The sequence below is a fragment of the Telmatherina bonti genome (genome assembly GCF_933228915.1).
Source record: "Telmatherina bonti genome assembly, chromosome: 10".
Lineage (NCBI taxonomy): Eukaryota > Metazoa > Chordata > Actinopteri > Atheriniformes > Telmatherinidae > Telmatherina > Telmatherina bonti.
In genome coordinates, this window is record NC_136628.1 from 1,850,418 (window position 1) to 1,871,258 (window position 20,841).

Genomic DNA, 20,841 nt, shown 5'->3' on the forward strand with positions numbered 1-20,841 from the left:
ACACGCCCCCCACCCAGAGCCAGTTGTGTTTACCCAGACACGCCCCACACCCAGTGCCGATTGTGTTTACCGAGACACGCCCCCCACCCTGTGCCGGTTGTGTTTACCCAGACACGCCCCCCACCCGGTGCCGGTTGTGTTTACCCAGAGACACACCCCACCCAGAACCGGTTGTGTTTACCCTGAGACACACCCCACCCAGAACCGGTTGTGTGTACCCAGACAAGCCCCCCACCAGAACTGGTCTACATCCATTCACGCCTCCTACATTCGCGCCTCCTACGTTTGCGCCTCCTATGTTCACGCCTCCTACGTTCACGCCTCCTACGTTCGCGCCTCCTACGTTCATGCCTCCTACGTTCACGCCTTCTACGTTCGCGCCTCCTACGTTCGTGCCTCCTATGTTCACACCTCCTACGTTCCATTCACGCCTCCTACGTTCGCATCTCCTACGTACACGCCTCCTACGTTCACGCCTCCTACGTATGCACCTCCTATGTTCACACCTCCTACGTTCCATTCCCGCCTCCTATGTTCACGCCTTCTACGTTCCATTCACGCCTCCTACGTTCACGTCTCCTACGTTCGCACCTCCTACGTCCGCACCTCCTACATTCGCGCCTCTTATGTTCATACCTCCTATGTTCCATTCACGCCTCCTATGTTCACGCCTCCTACGTTCCATTCACGCCTCCTACATTCGCGCCTTCGACGTTCACGCCTCCTACGTTCGCGTCTCCTACGTTTGCACCTCCTACGTTTGCACCTCTTACATTTGCACCTCCTACGTTTGCACCTCCTACGTTCGCGCCTCCTATGTTCACGCCTCCTACATTCCCGCCTCCGATGTTCACGCCTCCTACGTTCCATTCGCGCCTCCTACGTTCGCACGTCCTACATTTGCGCCTCCTATGTTCACTACGTTCACACCTCCTGCTTTCACACCTCCTGTGTTCCATTCACACCTCCTACATTCGCGCCTCCTACTTCCGCGCCTCCTACTTTCACGCCTCCTACGTTCGCGCCTGCTACGTTCACACTTCCTACATTCCATTCACGCCTCCTACATTCCATTCATGCCTCCTACGTTCGCGCCTCCTATGTTCACACCTCATACATTCCATTCACGCCTCCTACATTCGTGCCTCCTACGTTCACACCTCATACATTCCATTCACGCCTCCTACATTCGTGCCTCGTACGTTCCGTTCACACCTCCTACTTTCACACCTCCTACCTTCACACCTCCTACTTTGACACGTCCTACGTTCACCTCACAGGAAGCTCAACTTCTTCCACTAGCTAGCTTCAGTGCATACGCGGCCCGAGCAAAATCTACTTCCTGTCTCGTGTTCCTCATCGTGTCGTAATAAAATCGGGACGAACCGTCCCAGTTGTCCCATTCGTCCCAAACCCTGTCATCCCAGTCGTCCCAGCCCCAGTCGTCCCAAGCCCAGTCGTCCCAGTTGTCCCAAACCCAGTCCTCCCAGTTCCAGTCCCAGTCCCAGCCGTCCCAGTCTCAGTCCCAGTTGTCCCAGTCCCAGCCCCAGTCGTCCCAAACCCAGTCGTCCCAAACCCAGTCGTCCAAGTCCCAGTCGTCCCAGCCCCAATCGTCCCAGTCCCAGTTGTCCCCGTCCCAGTCGTCCCAAACCCAGTTGTCCCAGTCGTTCCATTTGTCCCAGTCTTCCCATTTGTCCCAAACCCAATCGTCCTAGTCCCAGCCCCAGTCATCGCAGTCGTCCCAAACCAAGTCGTCCCAGTCCCAGCCGTCCCAGTTCCAGTCCCAGTCGTCACAGTTGTCCCAAACCCAGTCGTCCCAGTCCCAGCCCCAGTCGTCCCAGTCCCAGCCGTCCCAGTCTCAGTCCCAGTTGTCCCAGTCCCAGTCGTAACAGTTGTCCCAAACCCAGTCGTCCCAGTCCCAGCCCCAGTCGTCGCAGTCCCAGCCGTCCCAGTCTCAGTCCCAGTTGTCCCAGTCCCAGTCGTCCCAAAACCCAGTCGTCCCAGTCCCAGCCATCCCAGCCCCAGTCATCCCAGTCGTCCCAGTCCCAGTCGTCCCAGTCCCAGTCGTCCCAAACCCAGTTGTCCCAGTCGTTCCAGTTGTCCCAGTCTTCCCAGTTGTCCCAAACCAGTCGTCCCAGTCCCAGCCCCAGTCGTCCCAGCCCCAGTCGTCACAGTTGTCCCAAACCCAGTTGTCCCAGTCGTCCCAGCCCCAGTCGTCCCAAACCCAGTTGTCCCAGTCGTCCCAGTCTCAGACCCAGTTGTTCCAGTCCCAGCCCCAGTTGTCCCAAACCCTGTCGTTCCAGTCGTCCCAAACCCAGTTGTCCCAAACCCTGTCGTCCCAGTCGTCCCAAACCCAGTTGTCCCAAACCCAGTCGTCCCAGTCATCCCAAACCCAGTTGTCCCAAACCCTGTCGTCCCAGTCGTCCCGAACCCAGTCGTCCCAGCCCCAGGCGTCCCAGGCGTCCCAAACGCAGTCGTCCCAGTCCCAGGCGTCCCAGTCCCAGTCGTCCCAGTCCCAGTTGTCGCAAACCCAGTCGTCCGAGACGTCCCTGTCCCAGTCGTCCCAGACCCAGTCGTCCCAGTCCCAGCCGTCCCAGCCCCAGTCGTCCCAGTCCCAGCCGTCCCAGCCCCAGTCGTCCCAGCCCCAGTCGTCACAGTTGCCCCAAACCCATTTGTCCCAGTCGTCCCAGTCCCAAACCCAGTCGTCCCAGTCCCAGCCGTCCCAGCCCCAGTCGTCCCAGCCCCAGTCGTCACAGTTGTCCCAAACCCAGTTGTCCCAGTCGTCCCAGTCCCAGCCCCAGTCGTCCCAAACCCAGTTGTCCCAGTCGTCCCAGTCCCAGCCCCAGTCGTCCCAAACCCAGTCGTCCCAGTCCCAGCCGTCCCAGTCTCAGACCCAGTTGTTCCAGTCCCAGCCCCAGTTGTCCCAAACCCTGTCGTTCAAGTCGTCCCAAACCCAGTTGTCCCAAACCCTGTCGTCCCAGTCGTCCCAAACCCAGTTGTCCCAAACCCAGTCGTCCCAGTCATCCCAAACCCAGTTGTCCCAAACCCTGTCGTCCCAGTCGTCCCGAACCCAGTCGTCCCAGCCCCAGGCGTCCCAAACGCAGTCGTCCCAGTCCCAGCCCCAGGCGTCCCAAACCCAGTCGTCCCAGTCCCAGTTGTCGCAAACCCAGTCGTCCGAGACGTCCCAGTCCCAGTCGTCCCAGACCCAGTCGTCCCAGTCCCAGCCGTCCCAGCCCCAGTCGTCCCAGTCCCAGCCGTCCCAGCCCCAGTCGTCACAGTTGTCCCAAACCCAGTTGTCCCAGTCGTCCCAGTCCCAAACCCAGTCGTCCCAGTCCCAGCCGTCCCAGCCCCAGTCGTCACAGTTGTCCCAAACCCAGTTGTCCCAGTCCCAGCCCCAGTCGTCCCAAACCCAGTCGTCCCAGTCCCAGCCGTCCCAGTCTCAGACCCAGTTGTTCCAGTCCCAGCCCCAGTTGTCCCAAACCCTGTCGTTCCAGTCGTCCCAAACCCAGTTGTCCCAAACCCTGTCGTCCCAGTCGTCCCAAACCCAGTTGTCCCAAACCCAGTCGTCCCAGTCATCCCAAACCCAGTTGTCCCAAACCCAGTCGTCCCAGTCATCCCAAACCCAGTTGTCCCAAACCCTGTCGTCCCAGTCGTCCCGAACCCAGTCGTCCCAGCCCCAGGCGTCCCAAACCCAGTCGTCCCAGTCCCAGCCCCAGTCGTCCCAGGCGTCCCAAACCCAGTCGTCCCAGTCCCAGCCCCAGTCGTCCCGGGCGTCCCAAACCCAGTCGTCCCAGTCCCAGTCGTCCCAGTCCCAGTTGTCGCAAACCCAGTCGTCCGAGTCGTCCCAGTCCCAGTCGTCCCAGTCGTCCCAGACCCAGTCGTCCCAGTCCCAGCCGTCCCAGCCCCAGTCGTCACAGTTGTCCCAAACCCTGTTATCCCAGTCGTCCCAGTCCCAGCCCCAGTCGTCCCAAACCCAGTTGTCCCAGTCGTCCCAGTCCCAGCCCCAGTCGTCCCAAGCCCAGTCGTCCCAGTCTCAGACCCAGTTGTTCCAGTCCCAGCCCCAGTCGTCCCAAACCCAGTTGTCCCAGTCGTCCCAGTCTCAGCCCCAGTCGTCCCAAGCCCAGTCGTCCCAGTCTCAGACCCAGTCGTCCCAGTCCCAGCCCCAGTCGTCCCAAACCCAGTCGTCCCAGTCTCAGACCCAGTTGTTCCAGTCCCAGCCCCAGTCGTCCCAAACCCAGTCGTCCCAGTCCCAGTCGTCCGAGTCGTCCCTGTCCCAGTCGTCCCATTCGGCATTTCGCAGCATCCAGGAAACGGCTGTTTCTTCCACCTCTAATAACCATCATCTGGGTTTAACCAGTCAGAACTGGAGGGATCAGTGCGTATCGGAATAAAGCGGATGATGATGATGATGATGATGATGTTTCCACCACGGAGATAAAACATCCACTTTTTCTTCCATCTAAGCCGAGCGAGGAACGAACGTCAGAAAGAAGGACTGCCATCTTGGTTTGAGCGTGCCATTGGATTTGGAGAGCAGATCTGATCCTCGGTTTCCTCATCCAACACTTCCTGTAACAGACGAGAAAATCTGACGAATAGCAGCGCTTACTCAACTCAACTTTATTTATAAAGCCCTGAAAAACAACCAATCGAAACAAAGTGCTGTACACAGTCGGCCAAAATAAAAACAGAAGAAAACAGTTCAAATGCAAACAAATAACACAATAAAACAAGAGGTCACACAAGGAACAAGGAAGTAAGACAATAAAACAAACTGATTAAATAGTAAATAAAACCAATAATAAAAATAAACTAAAGCACACTGACCGGAACTGCCTTACGTTGGGTTAAAGGAAAGGAATAAAAATAGGTTTTCAGATGAGTTTTAAACATGGACAGGGAGGAGGCTTGTCTCATGTGGAGCCATTCCACACTTTAGAACCGGTAACAAAAAAAGCTCTGATCCCCTCTGAGCTTCTGTTCGGACCTCGGTACGTCCAGGAGCAGCAGGTTGTCCTGAGGCAGGAGAGCAGGGGTGAAGGAGCTCAGAGAGGGGAGGAGGGGCCTCCATTTAAAGATTTAAAAACAAAAAAAATAATCTTAAAATGAATCCTGTAGGTCCCTGGCAGCCAGTGGAGGGAGGTCAGAATAGGTGTTATGTGCACCCTCTTACGTACTGCAGTTAGGAGGCGAGCAGCTGCGTTCTGCACGTGCGAGGGAGGACTGGCTCACCGCGACATAAAGGGCGTTACAGTAATCCAGCCGAGATGTAACGAAGGCAGGATTACTGTTTCTAAGTGCTGCTGTGCAGGAAAAGGTTTGACTTTAGCCAGCTGTCTGATGTGGAAAAAGCTGGACTTTACTACAGAACAGTTTAAAATCACTGTCTATCTTAAAACCCAAGTTTGATACTGTTGTCTTTAAAAAAAAAACCTGCCGACGGGCCAAAATCAACAGGCAGGGGTTCACAAGCTCCACTGGGACCAAACCGCCATTACTTTACAGTTTTTTTCTTCATTAAGATGCAGGAAGTTAGAGCCAACCAGGCTTTGATGTCTTCCAGACATGCTAGAAGAGGACCAATGGAGAAGCGTTTTTCATTTTAAGAGGCATGTATATCTGACTATCATCAGCATAAAAGTGAAATGATGCCATGCCTTCTCAGGATTGATCCCAGGGGCAGTAAATACAGAGAGAAAAGCAAGGGCCCTAAAATCGACCCCTGTGGAATCCCATAAGCAAGTGGAGCTGGATTCAACATTTCCTAAACTCACACTCATGCTTCTGTCAGACAGATAAGACTTGAACCACTCCGGTTCAGTACCACAGATACCCAGTAGGTGGCATAACCCAGCCACTAAAGCATACATGTCAAACTCAGGCATTGGCCCGCGAGATGATTTCCAATATGTGTTACGTCTGGCCCACCGATCCATTACACAGCGCACCCCTAACACGACCAATCCCACAATGCTGTCTTGGTGAGCTAGACCCCGGACTGGAAAACCACTTCGATGTGCTCAATCTGCAGCTTCAGGGTGCGTGCACGTCATCACTATGACAACGCCGTGAGGGCTTTTAGAACCAAGTTGTGCTTGTGGGAGAGTCCGTTGCAGCGAGGAAACCTGGCTCATCGTTTGTGCTGCCGAGTCACGAGAGAGCAGACCTCTACCGCCGTGTTGCCTTCTGCACAGTTTGCTGAAAACCTCGGTCTACTTAGCGCTGAATTTACCCGACAATCTGCCGACTTGGAGCCAAAAAATGTAGATTTGAACTTTTTAGCGACTGGTTTGCTGTTGAAGTGAAAAGCGCACCAACCAGCCTCCAAATGGAGCTTATTGAGCTACAGTGTGATGACACGCTCAAGTCATAGTATGACTCTGTTGGAGCTGCACAGTTTCCACCTGACCTCCCCGACACGCTGCCCGACTCCGAGCCCAAGCTGAGCAAATGCTCTCCATGTTCAGCAGCACATACCAAAGATCATGAAAACATGAATAATAGCCGTCACTTTCTGAATAAAAAAATGAGTTTGGCCCTCAACTTTGTTCCTCCTGTTAATTTTGGCCCTCTGCGAATTAGACTTTGACACGCCTGGTCTAAAGTGTTGTGATCAGCAGTGTCAAGTCCAATAAAATAAGTATTGTATAATCACCAGAGTCGTTTGCTATGAGAATGTCATTAAATACTTTTATCAAAGCTGACTCGGTGCTGTGTAACGTTTTAAAACCAGACTGAAACACTTCCAGAACATCATGTTCCTCTAAAAACAGCTTGAGTTGAGTATAGACGACTTCTTGTAAGATTTTAGAAATAATAGGCAGTCTAGAGATGGGTCTGAAGTTGGCCAGCACGCTGCTGTCCAGGCCAGGTTTAAGTAGGGGCTGGACCACAGCATGTCTAAAACTTAATGGAACAACTCCAGAGGACAGACTACTGTTTACAATTTCAAGAACTGTCTTCCCAACACTAGGAAAGACCAGGAGGAACGACTTGATGGGGAGAACCCGATGGCTTAACATCACCAATCAACTCTTCCAAAAATGATCAGGATACCGGCTCAAACTTCTGAAGAGCTGCAGAGCAGGGAACAGAGACAGAGGAGTCAGATGCAGGTGAAGACATGAGTCCTTGCAGGAGCAACCTTATCAATAAAAAACAGGAAGCTGCAAGTCACAGAAGATGCCTCCAAGCCAGCAGGCTGTGGGGCATCTAGAACTGAATCAATATTTTGAATAATACATGTGGATTGTGGCGATCAGACTCGATGTTTGCAAAATACACAAAGCTGAAGGGATCTCTGTAGACCAGGAGTTCCTGCTGGTCTACAGAGAAGAGGTGGAGGGATACCAGCAGCCTTGAGAAGAGGTGGAGGGATACCAGCAGCCTGGAGAAGAGGTGGAGGGATACCAGCAGCCTGGAGAAGAGGTGGAGGGATACCAGCAGCCTGGAGAAGAGGTGGAGGGATACCAGCAGCCTTGAGAAGAGGTGGAGGGATACCAGCAGCCTGGAGAAGAGGTGGAGGGATACCAGCAGCCTTGAGAAGAGGTGGAGGGATACCAGCAGCCTGGAGAAGAGGTGGAGGGATACCAGCAGCCTGGAGAAGAGGTGGAGGGATACCAGCAGCCTGGAGCTCAGCTGAAGTAGAAATGCAACATCTAGAAGCATCCAGAAGAAAGGCTAGAGCAGGCTCTACTTCTGGAGGAAGTAGATGTTCCATATCTTCTGTCAGTCTGTGGGGAGAGTTCATCCTGCTCTGCAGCAGAACCAGAACCAGAGACCTAAAGAAACTCAGCAAACTGATCCAGAAGTGCTGGTTCTGTCCTGGGAACTGATATGTCGTCGTGCTGACTGGTTAGCGATGTAGAAAATGGAATAAGTGGCTTTATTTTGGTGTATTGCGAACTTCCAGCTAATTTAGACATGGTGATATTCTGGTCCGGACTGCGGTCCAGAAACCTCCCGTTGCCTTTGACCTGGTCTTGGAACTGAGAAGCCCTGCGGGACTCTGGATCTGCAGCGGATCCGACTCATAAGCATGGTTGTTGCAGCAAAGCATGCTTCTGTTCTGGACTGTTCTCAGGTGTTTTACAAGCTTGTTTCTGTCTCACAGCTAGAAAATCTAATGCTGGACAAAGATGGACACATCAAGATCACAGACTTTGGTCTGTGTAAGGAGGGCATTACTCCAGATGCTACCATGAAAACCTTCTGTGGGACTCCTGAATATTTAGCACCTGAGGTAAGGAGCGCCCACCTTCCTGCATGCTGAATTTCACCGACGTTCTGGCGAAAGTGTCCCGCAGTTTGGATTTGATGGCAGCAGCACAGACAGATGAGTCAGGTCCAGATAAAAGCCTCCCATCCTCATCAGGTGTTAAAATTCAGCAGCTGCAACCTCAGATGAACAACAGATTAAAAACCTAAAAGTCTGAATTAGTTAAGAAGAGCTTCCTCTGCATCATCCAGCAGCTTTTGGTTGTTCTCAGAGGTTCTGTGCACTCTGGGTTCCCTCCAGCGTTGCTTCTAGGCTTGTTCTTTTCTCACACAACCCAAAGCGGCTACAGATTTCTGCCACTGAGTGGCAGCAGAGGGCCGAAGCGCCAAGATGGAATAAGAGGAAGTAACCATCAGAATGACTTTGTTAGTAAAGTTTAGGAGGAGGTTACTGGAGGATGAAAAGCAGCACCTTGAAGACTTTCTGTCTCTTCTCATGTTATAATGAAATGCAGACACATCCAGACTGTGTCGTCCCTCCAGGTCCTAGAGGACAACGACTATGGCCGGGCCGTGGACTGGTGGGGTCTGGGTGTAGTCATGTATGAGATGATGTGTGGCCGCCTGCCTTTCTACAACCAGGACCACGAGCGCTTGTTTGAACTCATTCTCATGGAGGAAATCCGCTTCCCCAGAAACCTGTCGCCTGAGGCCAAGTCGCTGCTGGCAGGTCTGCTGAAGAAAGACCCCAAACAGAGGTGGGTGGTCTGGAGGCGCTGCTGGGACTTCACCCTGCAAACCTCTTTTCACCAAGATCTGCTCTGCACTGACAGGTTAGGGGGGGGGGCCAATGATGCCAAAGAAGTAACCAGCCACAAATTCTTCACCTCCATCAACTGGCAGGAAGTGGAACAGAAGAAGGTACGATGCTTTGTCACGCGGATCACCTCAGAAAACGGCTTCAAGGCCTGTGTAGCCTCGTTGACCTGGTTAGCCTGGTTAACCTGATTAGCCTGGTTTGCCTCGTTAGCATGGTTAACCTGATTAGGGGGGTTAGCCTTGTTAGCATGGTTAACCTGATTAGCCTGGTTAGCAGGGTTAACCTGATTAGCCTCGTTAGCCTTGGTAGCCTGGGTAACCTGATTAGCCTTGTTAGCCTGGTTAGAACACATGATGCAGGATGAACACACATCAGATGACCTTTTGTAACAATGAAATTATGACGTAGACCTTTTGCTCTTCAGCATTGTCCAATGTTGCCCTCCTGCGGCCCCCCCATCAAAGATCTTCAGTGCAGCTTTGTTTGTACAGCGCTAATTCACTACTTCGTTCTGTCAGGGCTCTTTAAAGATGAATATTTTTCTCATCTTATCAATATTCAAACATGGAAATTGACAGGAAAAATATTACAGCAGAGAAGTTCGAACAGTTTAATATTGACTTCTGTTCAGTCCTCCATCCTGAGTGGCGTGCTGCAAAGAAGAAAAGCTCCTTTTATGCAGGAAGTAACTCCGTCAGTCCAAAACTTACTCAGGACGACCGCCATCTGCCTCGACCCATTGGGGTTTGGGTGGAGAAGACAACAGGCAGCACAGCTTTTAGCCAGGACGACCTGCTGAGAGAAGAATGATCCAATACTGAGCCTGATCTTAAATGTAGAGATGGTGTGAGCATTCCAAACCCAGACTGGTTCCATGGAGAAAAGCCTGATGGCTCTGCCTCCCAGTCCACTCTTAGAGACCTGCAGTCTGAGAGCCAAGTGGTTGGAACTATGAAATCGTTGATATACAGTTGGTCAGACCACAGATCTGAGACAGAATGTCCCTAATTTTGGCTATATTACGTAAATGAAAGAAGGCTGTTTTAGTAACCTGCTTAATATGTGGGCCAAAGGACAGGTCAGAGTCAAATATTACTCCAATGTTTCTCACTGTAGCACTGGAAGCTAAAGTAATGCCATCCAGGTTCATTACAAAACTGGAAAATTTAGTTTTTCAGATCCAAAGAGAATGACTTCAGTCTTATCTGAGTTTAAAAGGAGAAAATTTCTAGACATCCAAGTCTTTATGTCTATGAGACAATTTTGTAGCCTATTGGGCTGATTTGTTTCATCTGGTTTAAAGGATAAGTATATTTGAGTATCATCTGCATAACAATGAAAGTTTATTCCATGCTGTCTAATAATTTTGCCAAAAGGGAGCATATATAGCGTGAAGAGTATTGGTCCAAGTACAGAACCTTGAGGAACTCCATGACTTACTGTAGTTTGTGAGGAGGACTTGTCATTTACATGAACGAACTGAAGTCTATCAGATAAATATGATTTAAACCAGCTTAACGCTGTACCTGTAATTCCAATCACCTGTTCTAGTCTCTGTAACAGAATGTTATGATCGACTGTATCAAATGCAGCACTAAGATCAAGCAAGATAAGTACGGACACAAGTCCTTTGTCTGAGGCCATAAGAAGGTCATTAGTAACTTTCACCAATGCCGTCTCAGTGCTATGATGAGCTCTAAATCCTGACTGAAACTCCTCGCATAAATTATTTCTGCTCAGGTGGGCATGTAGCTGAGCTGAAACTATTTTCTCCAGAATTTTGGACATAAACGGGAGGTTAGATATAGGTCTATAATTTGCTATCACCTCTGGATCCAGAGATTGCTTTTTAAGTAAAGGCTTGATTACAGCAGTTTTAAATGATTGTGGTACATATCCTGTCACTAAAGACATATTGATAAGATTTAAAGTGGAAATGAAACAGTCAAGCAAACTAACATTATTTACTAGACTTAGTCATCATCTCATCAATAATAATATTCCAAACGTGAAAAATATTAACATTTACAAGAAAACCATAGTTTAGTTTTATCTTTTGTAGTAAGAGCGCTGCCATCTTGCCGTACCGTCAATGGTGACGTCACGGGGTTGGTTGGTTTGGCGGTCCTGATGAGAGTCCCGTTGTGCGCATCAAATTAAGAGAAACAACAGAGTAAACAATGGAGACTAATGAACCAAAAGAGAAGAGGAGGCAGAAGGAGGCACTACTGCGTTGCTCCCGGGTGTAAAAATGAGTTTTACAGAGTTCGGGCTTAGGGCAAAACAGCTCATTTTCACAAACTTCCGCTAAAAAGAACTGTGCTTCTGCGCTGGTTGGCAGCACTGAAGAGGAAGAACCCTCCGATTGGCCACGAGTCTTGTTTGGATTTGTTCAACAAGCTAATATAAATTTAACTTAAAGGTTTTTTAATCTTTAAACTTTATTGTAATTACAAAAGTACAGTTTTATACACTAAAAATGTTGGCAGGAAACAGCATCACACATAAGACGAGCTCCTAATGTTATTGTTAGCTAACGCTATTGTTTAGCTTGTCATTAGCTAGCAGCATTAGCCGGGAGCAAAATAAATCTAGACGTTTTATTAGCTAATTGCAAATATAAATATTGTTTGCATCTTTTCCATCATATTACTGTTTCACTGCACCGTTTGTTTTATTTGAGATTAAACCAGCAGTGATTACTAGCATTAGCTAGCTTTTCTAACAGTTAGCTGCTGTTAGCCGGATGCTCCAGTGTCTCCGCTCAGACATCCTTCAGGGACAGCATGGCCACCGCCAACATCTCCACCTCCCGGCACAGTAGATCAAACGTGCGGACTTCAGTTATGCACGATTTACCGCTCCACTAGGAGACGCTCCACTAGGAGACACTCCACTAGGAGACACTCCATAATGGGACGCTCCACTAGGAGACACTCCACTAGGAGACACTCCACTAGGAGACACTCCATAATGGGACGCTCCACTAGGAGACACTCCACTAGGAGACACTCCACTAGGAGACACTCCATAATGGGACGCTCCACTAGGAGACACTCCACTAGGAGACACTCCATAATGGGACGCTCCACTAGGAGACACTCCATAATGGGACGCTCCACTAGGAGACACTCCACTAGGAGACACTCCATAATGGGACGCTCCACTAGGGGACGCTCCGCTAGGAGACGCTCCGCTAGGGGACGCTCCGCTAGGGGACGCTCCGCTAGGGGACGCTCCGCTAGGGGACGCTCCGCTAGGAGACGCTCCGCTAGGGGACGCTCCGCTAGGAGACGCTCCGGTAGGAGACGCTCCGCTAGGGGACGCTCCGCTAGGGGACGCTCCGCTAGGAGACGCTCCGCTAGGGGACGCTCCGCTAGGAGACGCTCCGGTAGGAGACGCTCCGCTAGGGGACGCTCCGCTAGGAGACGCTCCGCTAGGAGACGCTCCGCTAGGAGACGCTCCGCTAGGGGACTATGAGGTCGTGACAGCGAGTGTAATTTATGTTTTAGCATCTCCAGGAGGGAAAATAAAATCCATTTTCTGCATTAGATGATCATATTAGCGGTGATTTCATTACACATAGCATAAGCTGCAGTTCTGGTAAAATCAGCGGTACGAGATTTCACATGTTCATAACACCTAAATCGCAATTATTCTTTGTCGAACTTTAGAAATATTGCTAATCTTTGCTAAAAAAGAAAATGTAATGCAAACGCACTGAGCCAGCGTCCCAGCAGAAGGAGATGAATTCCAGTAGAACCAGTCTAAGGGTAGCCAAACAACATACGTACATGAACAGGACCTGGCAGACTGAAGCAGCAGCCACAGAACGGCCAGGATGAGGAAGGATGGGTTAGTGGTAAAGACAGTGGTATTATTAGGTTTTATCTGTGTTAAAAAAAACATAATTTCCAGTAGAAACAAGTAAAATCTGTTACCTGCAGTGGTCTCATTAGAGGAAATTTATCCAAACTGTTTTTGGTCACCATTTCGTCCTCCTCTTCCTCTCAAAGCTGACCCCGCCCTTCAGACCGCAAGTCACATCAGAGACGGACACGCGGTACTTTGATGAGGAGTTCACAGTGCAGACCATCACGCTCACCCCTACTGATAAGTGTAGGTAACCTTCAATTCAGCTTCCAGCTGTGAGACCTCTGACCTTTGACCTGTGTCGCCTTTTCTTTCAGATAACAGTCTGGACTGTGACCATCCCGGAGAGGAAACACATTTCCCCCAGTTCTCTTATTCTGCTAGCATACGAGAGTGACACCCCCCCCCCCCCCCCCCCCCCCCCCCCCCCACACACACACACACACACACACACACACTCTCTCTCCTTGATCTTTATTGACAGGAAATAAGGAAAACCTCCAGTAGTTTTGTTCCACTGTGGTCCTGGACTCTGTGGTCCTGGACTCTGTGGTCTCTGACTGGGTGTGTCAGCATAATCAGAAGTCGGCACAGTGTGCGCCTCCATGTAACGCTACTTTCCGTTATTTCTCCTTGTTTTTCTGCGTCGTCTCGTCCTTCCAGGAGTCTCGTTCCAGATTTATGATATAAAACTGAAAGTTGGAAATTCGTTGGGGTCTGGACCTCCCAGCGGAGTCTGGACCTCCCAGCGGAGTCTGGACCTCCCAGCGGAGTCTGGACCTCCTGGGTCTGGACCTCCCAGCGGAGTCTGGACCTCCTGGGTCTGGACCTCCCAGCGGAGTCTGGACCTCCTGGGTCTGGACCTCCTGGGTCTGGACCTCCCAGCGGGTCTGGACCTCCCAGCGGGTCTGGACCTCCCAGCGGGTCTGGACCTCCTGGGTCTGGACCTCCCAGCGGGTCTGGACCTCCTGGGTCTGGACCTCCCAGCGGAGTCTGGACCTCCTGGGTCTGGACCTCCCAGCGGGTCTGGACCTCCCAGCGGAGTCTGGACCTCCTGGGTCTGGACCTCCCAGCGGGTCTGGACCTCCCAGCGGGTCTGGACCTCCCAGCGGAGTCTGGACCTCCTGGGTCTGGACCTCCCAGCGGGTCTGGACCTCCCAGCGGAGTCTGGACCTCCTGGGTCTGGACCTCCCAGCGGGTCTGGACCTCCTGGGTCTGGACCTCCCAGCGGAGTCTGGACCTCCTGGGTCTGGACCTCCCAGCGGAGTCTGGACCTCCTGGGTCTGGACCTCCCAGCGGAGTCTGGACCTCCTGGGTCTGGACCTCCCAGCGGAGTCTGGACCTCCTGGGTCTGGACCTCCCAGTGGGTCTGGACCTCCCAGCGGAGTCTGGACCTCCCAGTGGGTCTGGACCTCCTGGGTCTGGACCTCCCAGCGGGTCTGGACCTCCTGGGTCTGGACCTCCCAGCGGAGTCTGGACCTCCTGGGTCTGGACCTCCCAGCGGAGTCTGGACCTCCTGGGTCTGGACCTCCCAGCGGAGTCTGGACCTCCCAGCGGGTCTGGACCTCCTGGGTCTGGACCTCCCAGCGGAGTCTGGACCTCCTGGGTCTGGACCTCCCAGCGGAGTCTGGACCTCCCAGTGGGTCTGGACCTCCCAGCGGAGTCTGGACCTCCCAGTGGGTCTGGACCTCCCAGCGGAGTCTGGACCTCCCAGTGGGTCTGGACCTCCTGGGTCTGGACCTCCCAGCGGGTCTGGACCTCCTGGGTCTGGACCTCCCAGCGGAGTCTGGACCTCCTGGGTCTGGACCTCCCAGCGGAGTCTGGACCTCCTGGGTCTGGACCTCCCAGCGGAGTCTGGACCTCCCAGTGGGTCTGGACCTCCCAGCGGAGTCTGGACCTCCCAGCGGGTCTGGACCTCCTGGGTCTGGACCTCCCAGCGGAGTCTGGACCTCCCAGCGGGTCTGGACCTCCCAGCGGAGTCTGGACCTCCCAGCGGAGTCTGGACCTCCCAGCGGAGTCTGGACCTCCCAGCGGAGTCTGGACCTCCTGGGTCTGGACCTCCCAGCGGAGTCTGGACCTCCCAGTGGGTCTGGACCTCCCAGCGGAGTCTGGACCTCCCAGCGGGTCTGGACCTCCTGGGTCTGGACCTCCCAGCGGAGTCTGGACCTCCCAGCGGGTCTGGACCTCCCGGCGGAGTCTGGACCTCCCAGCAGAGTCTGTCTGATTCAGGTTGCTTCAGGTTCTGCTCAGGATTTTCAGCATTGTGATGCTGGTTCTCTTCTGATTGGGTTATATCACCATGGCAACTGATGCTGGACCCTCTGGTGGTTCGGAGGTTCAGGTCTGAGATGAACTCAGGGGAAGAAACGAGGAAGACGTGTCTGACTTTCATGGATCTTCATCTTTCTGAGAGAGAAGTTGGGAGAGGCCGGATTCCTCTGAGCCAATCAAACTGAAGACATCTGGATCTTCACATTCATCCCACGTTCAAAGGTTTGAATCCCACCTTGTGGGGACACGTCGGCACCTTTATCTGAGAAGAACATTTTCATGAAGCATTTCTGATCCAGTCGAGCGTCCAGTGGGAAGTAGAATCCATCCCAGCTCATCCGATGGGAATACCGTTCCTGTCCCATCATCAGGATGGAATGACCACGTCGACACTCAGGGCTCCCATCCCTTCTCCAACACACCTAAAGTCACCTGATGGGCGGAGCCTGGTGACAAGGCAGTCCTCTGAGCCGGGCGTGTTGGAGACGTTGCCGGTCTGGAGGACTTGTCGGTCCTGAAGGGGTCGCAGTGGAGGCTGCCTGCTGGACCCGTGTGGGGGGGACACATAGTTTATGTTGGAAATGAAACTGTTTAGGATTATTGTCCATCTTATGAAAGGCTCAAAATAAGAATAAAAACTTCCTCCTGCTTGAATGATCTTGATCAGGTTATTAATTATGTATTAGAACATGTTTAGTTTTCATTCTGTGATGCAGTATTTGGCACCTGACTAGCGTCATAGTTTCCCCTCCACAAGCTGCAGAGGCTTCTTGTCGTTTACAATCTACAGTTTTTATCATCGTTTTCCCGCTGAAAAGAAGTTTTGTTTTGTTGGGTCAGAGAGCCAGCTCGCTCTGGAGTCCAACAACTTCACGTAGAAACTTCCTCCAAAGTTCAAACGAGTCAGGAAAGAAGGAACTTTTCCTGTGTGAAGGAGGTTTACGGGTATTTCAGTTTTAACCTCCGTTCACGTTTCTGTAAGACAATCCTCCCCCCCCCCCCCCCCCAGGTGGTGACATCACACGCTAAAGCTGCTCCTCAGACCATTTCCCTGGTTTCCATCCTGGACGTCACCACGGCGATGGGGGTGTGTCATTATACCTGCAGGGACAAAAAAAACAGCATCTGTGTTCAGAAGACGGTTCTAGAATAATTTCTGCTGCTTTCTGTCGGAGAGCAGCTTTTAGTCGGGCCTGGACTCCGGACACGCTTCAACGGGCCTGCGGGTCCAGACATTGGGCTGACGTGGGAACAGGAAGTAGCTGTTTCCATGGTAACCCTGGCAGCCATCAGGATTTCTTCCCAAATGTTCTTTTTGTTTTAGTTTCTTCTTGTTGATTTTCAGGGGGATCACCTGGCTGATGACCAGCTGGGGGAGATCCCAGATCTCGGGGTTAGTTAAAGCAGACAACCAGAAGACAACCTGATAAGCTGAGGCCACTTCCTGGTTCTGACCCTGGTGCATCTCTGCTCATGTCTGGAAATGTAATTGTGAATGAGATTGAAATGAAATACATGGTTTTAAGCGTCTGTAAATGTCCTTGTGTTTTCATTCTGACCATCCTGATGTTGCTCTGCAGACCAGAGCCGAGCAGGACGCCGTCGCCGGTCTGGTCTCATCTCTCTGCAGAGCCTCTGATGGACGGGGCTTTGAGTTTCTCTGCCAAGTAGCCGTCTAAAAGCACGATCAGGTGTGAACATGCATGGAATGTGGAGGGAATAAAGTCAACCATGTCGAGCCTATAGAGGTAAAATTTCAGAGTTAAACATTCTTAGTCTGTAAAACTAAACGTCCGCCAGTGGTTGGAATAAATAAAGTGAAGGAATGAAAGGCTGCAAAACTAGGAGGAGCAAATCAAATCTGCATTTCAGGGACACAGAGTCAAACAGCGAGTTATGGAACGATCTCAGAAAAACAACTGAAGATCTCACTGTGTGCAAAATGGAAATATCCAAATAATCTCTGTGTGTGGGATGAAGATGGAGGTCGAACGGGAAGCTTTCTGGCAGCACTGCATTAAAGCCACACACGATTCTGGACTGGGCTGTTGCTCCAGGAAACCAGCCGGACGCCAGCCGGAAACCAGCCGGAAACCAGCAGGAACCCAGCCGGACGCCAGCCGGAAACCAGCCGGACGCCAGCCGGAAACCAGCCGGAACCCAGCCAGAAACCAGCCGGACGCCAACCGGAAACCAGCAGGAACCCAGCCGGACGCCAGCCGGAAACCAGCCGGAAACCAGCCAGACGCCAGCCGGAAGCCAGCAGGAAACCAGCCGGACGCCAGCAGGAAACCAGCCAGAAACCAGCCAGACGCCAGCAGGAACCCAGCCGGACGCCAGCCGGAAGCCAGCAGGAAACCAGCCGGACGCCAGCAGGAAACCAGCCAGACGCCAGCAGGAACCCAGCCGGACGCCGGCAGGAATCCAGCCGGACGCCAGCCGGAAACCAGCCGGACGCCAGCAGGAAACCAGCCAGACGCCAGCAGGAAACCAGCCGGAAACCAGCAGGAAACCAGCCGGACGCCAGCAGGAAACCAGCCAGAAACCAGCCAGACGCCGGCAGGAACCCAGCCGGACGCCGGCAGGAATCCAGCCGGACGCCAGCCGGAAACCAGCCGGACGCCAGCAGGAAACCAGCCAGACGCCAGCAGGAAACCAGCCGGAAACCAGCAGGAAACCAGCCGGACGCCAGCAGGAAACCAGCAGGAAACCAGCCGGACGCCAACCGGAAACCAGCCGGACGCCAGCAGGAAACCAGCAGGAAACCAGCCGGACGCCAACCGGAAACCAGCCGGACGCCAGCAGGAAACCAGCCGGAAGCCAGCAGGAAACCAGCCGGACGCCAGCCGGATGCCAGCAGGAAACCAGCCAGCCAGCCGGAAACCAGCAGGAAACCAGCTGGACGCCAGCCGGAAACCAGCAGGAAACCAGCCGGATGCCAGCAGGAAACCAGCCAGCCAGCCGGAAACCAGCAGGAAACCAGCCGGACGCCAGCCGGACGCCAGCCGGAAACCAGCAGGAAACCAGCCAGACGCCGGCCGGAAACCAGCAGGAAACCAGCAGGAACCCAGCCGGACGCCATCCGGAAACCAGCAGGAAACCAGCCGGACGCCGGCCGGAAACCAGCCGGACGCCAGCCGGAAACCAGCCGGACGCCATCCGGAAACCAGCCGGAAACCAGCCGGACGCCAGCCGGAAACCATCCGGACGCCAGCCGGAAACCAGCCGGACGCCATCCGGAAACCAGCCGGAAACCAGCCGGACGCCAGCCGGACGCCAGCAGGAAACCAGCAGGAAACCAGCCGGAAGCCAGCAGGAAACCAACCGGAAAACAACCGGACACCAGCAGGAAACCAGCCGGAAACCAGCAGGAACCCAGCCGGACGCCAGCCGGAAACCAGCCGGACGCCAGCCGGAAACCAGCCGGACGCCAGCAGGAAACCAGCCAGAAACCAGCCAGACGCCGGCAGGAATCCAGCCGGACGCCGGCAGGAATCCAGCCGGACGCTAGCAGGAAACCAGCAGGACGCCAGCCGGAAACCATCCGGACGCCAGCCGGAAACCAGCCGGACGCCATCCGGAAACCAGCCGGAAACCATCCGGACGCCAGCCGGAAACCAGCCGGACGCCATCCGGAAACCAGCAGGAAACCAGCCGGACGCCGGCCGGAAACCAGCCGGACGCTAGCAGGAAACCAGCAGGACGCCAGCCGGAAACCATCCGGACGCCAGCCGGAAACCAGCCGGACGCCATCCGGAAACCAGCCGGAAACCAGCCGGACGCCAGCCGGACGCCAGCAGGAAACCAGCCGGACGCCAGCCGGAAACCAGCAGGAAACCAGCCGGAAGCCAGCAGGAAACCAACCGGAGAACAACCGGACACCAGCAGGAAACCAGCCGGAAACCAGCAGGAACCCAGCCGGACGCCAGCCGGAAACCATCCGGACGCCAGCCGGAAACCAGCCGGACGCCAGCCGGAAACCAGCCGGACGCCAGCAGGAAACCAGCCAGAAACCAGCCAGACGCCAGCAGGAACCCAGCCGGACGCCGGCAGGAATCCAGCCGGACGCCGGCAGGAATCCAGCCGGACGCCGGCCGGAAACCAGCCGGACGCCAGCAGGAACCCAGCCGGACGCCGGCCGGAAACCAGCAGGACGCCAGCCGGAAACCAGCAGGAAACCAGCCGGAAACCAGCCGGACGCCAGCCGGAAACCAGCCGGACGCCAGCAGGAAACCAGCCAGAAACCAGCCAGACGCCAGAAGACAACCTGATAAGCTGAGGCCACTTCCTGGTTCTGACCCTGGTGCATCTCTGCTCATGTCTGGAAATGTAATTGTGAATGAGATTGAAATGAAATACATGGTTTTAAGCGTCTGTAAATGTCCTTGTGTTTTCATTCTGACCATCCTGATGTTGCTCTGCAGACCAGAGCCGAGCAGGACGCCGTCGCCGGTCTGGTCTCATCTCTCTGCAGAGCCTCTGATGGACGGGGCTTTGAGTTTCTCTGCCAAGTAGCCGTCTAAAAGCACGATCAGGTGTGAACATGCATGGAATGTGGAGGGAATAAAGTCAACCATGTCGAGCCTATAGAGGTAAAATTTCAGAATTAAACATTCTTAGTCTGTAAAACTAAACGTCCGCCAGTGGTTGGAATAAATAAAGTGAAGGAATGAAAGGCTGCAAAACTAGGAGGAGCAAATCAAATCTGCATTTCAGGGACACAGAGTCAAACAGCGAGTTATGGAACGATCTCAGAAAAACAACTGAAGATCTCACTGTGTGCAAAATGGAAATATCCAAATAATTTCTGTGTGGGATGAAGATGGAGGTCGAACGGGAAGCTTTCTGGCAGCACTGCATTAAAGCCACACACGATTCTGGACTGGGCTGTTGCTCCAGGAAACCAGCCGGACGCCAGCCGGAAACCAGCCGGACGCCAGCAGGAAACTAGCCGGACGCCGGCCGGAAACCAGCAGGAACCCAGCCGGAAACCAGCCGGAACCCAGCCGGAAACCAGCCGGACGCCAGCAGGAAACCAGCCGGACGCCAACCGGAAACCAGCCGGAAACCAGCAGGAACCCAGCCGGAAACCAGCAGGAAACCAGCCGGACGCCAGCCGGAAACCAGCCGGACGCCAGCAGGAAACCAGCCGGACGCCAGCAGGAACCCAGCCGGAAACCAGCCGGACGCCAGCCGGAAACCAGCCGGACGCCAGCAGGAAACCAGCCGGACGCCAGCCGGAAACCAGCAGGAACCCAGCCGGAAACCAGCCGGACGCCAGCAGGAAACCAGCCGGACGCCAACCGGAAACCAGCCGGACGCCAGCAGGAAACCAGCCGGAAACCAGCAGGAAACCAGCCGGAAACCAGCAGGAACCCAGCCGAACGCCAGCCGGAAGCCAGCAGGAAACCAGCCGGACGCCAGCAGGAAACAAGCCAGAAACCAGCCAGACGCCAGCAGGAACCCAGCCGGACGCCGGCAGGAATCCAGCCGGACGCCAGCCGGAAACCAGCCGGACGCCAGCAGGAAACCAGCCAGAAACCAGCCAGACGCCAGCAGGAACCCAGCCGGACGCCAGCAGGAAACCAACCAGAAACCAGCCAGACGCCAGCAGGAAACCAGCCAGACGCCAGCAGGAAACCAGCCGGACGCCAGCAGGA

General features: G+C 53.9%; 1 protein-coding gene across 4 annotated transcripts in view; it reads left to right on the plus strand.

The window, feature by feature from the left end:
- Nucleotides 1–13,839, plus strand: part of LOC306761508 (RAC-beta serine/threonine-protein kinase-like) — a 36,221-nt gene extending 22,382 nt beyond the window's left edge. For 2 of the 4 annotated variants that reach the window (XM_079247704.1, XM_079247703.1), the window contains exons 9-13: nucleotides 8,114–8,242; nucleotides 8,761–8,975; nucleotides 9,051–9,138; nucleotides 13,054–13,156; nucleotides 13,228–13,839. In XM_079247704.1, coding sequence (XP_079103830.1) covers nucleotides 8,114–8,242; nucleotides 8,761–8,975; nucleotides 9,051–9,138; nucleotides 13,054–13,156; nucleotides 13,228–13,307 — 615 coding nt within the window. In that variant the 3' untranslated portion in view covers nucleotides 13,308–13,839. Of the gene's footprint in view, nucleotides 1–8,113; nucleotides 8,243–8,760; nucleotides 8,980–9,050; nucleotides 9,139–13,053; nucleotides 13,157–13,227 lie in introns of those variants that run through there. The other 2 variants (XM_079247705.1, XR_013771473.1) reach the window with 2 other exon arrangements.
- The last annotated feature ends 7,002 nt before the right edge of the window (nucleotides 13,840–20,841 follow it).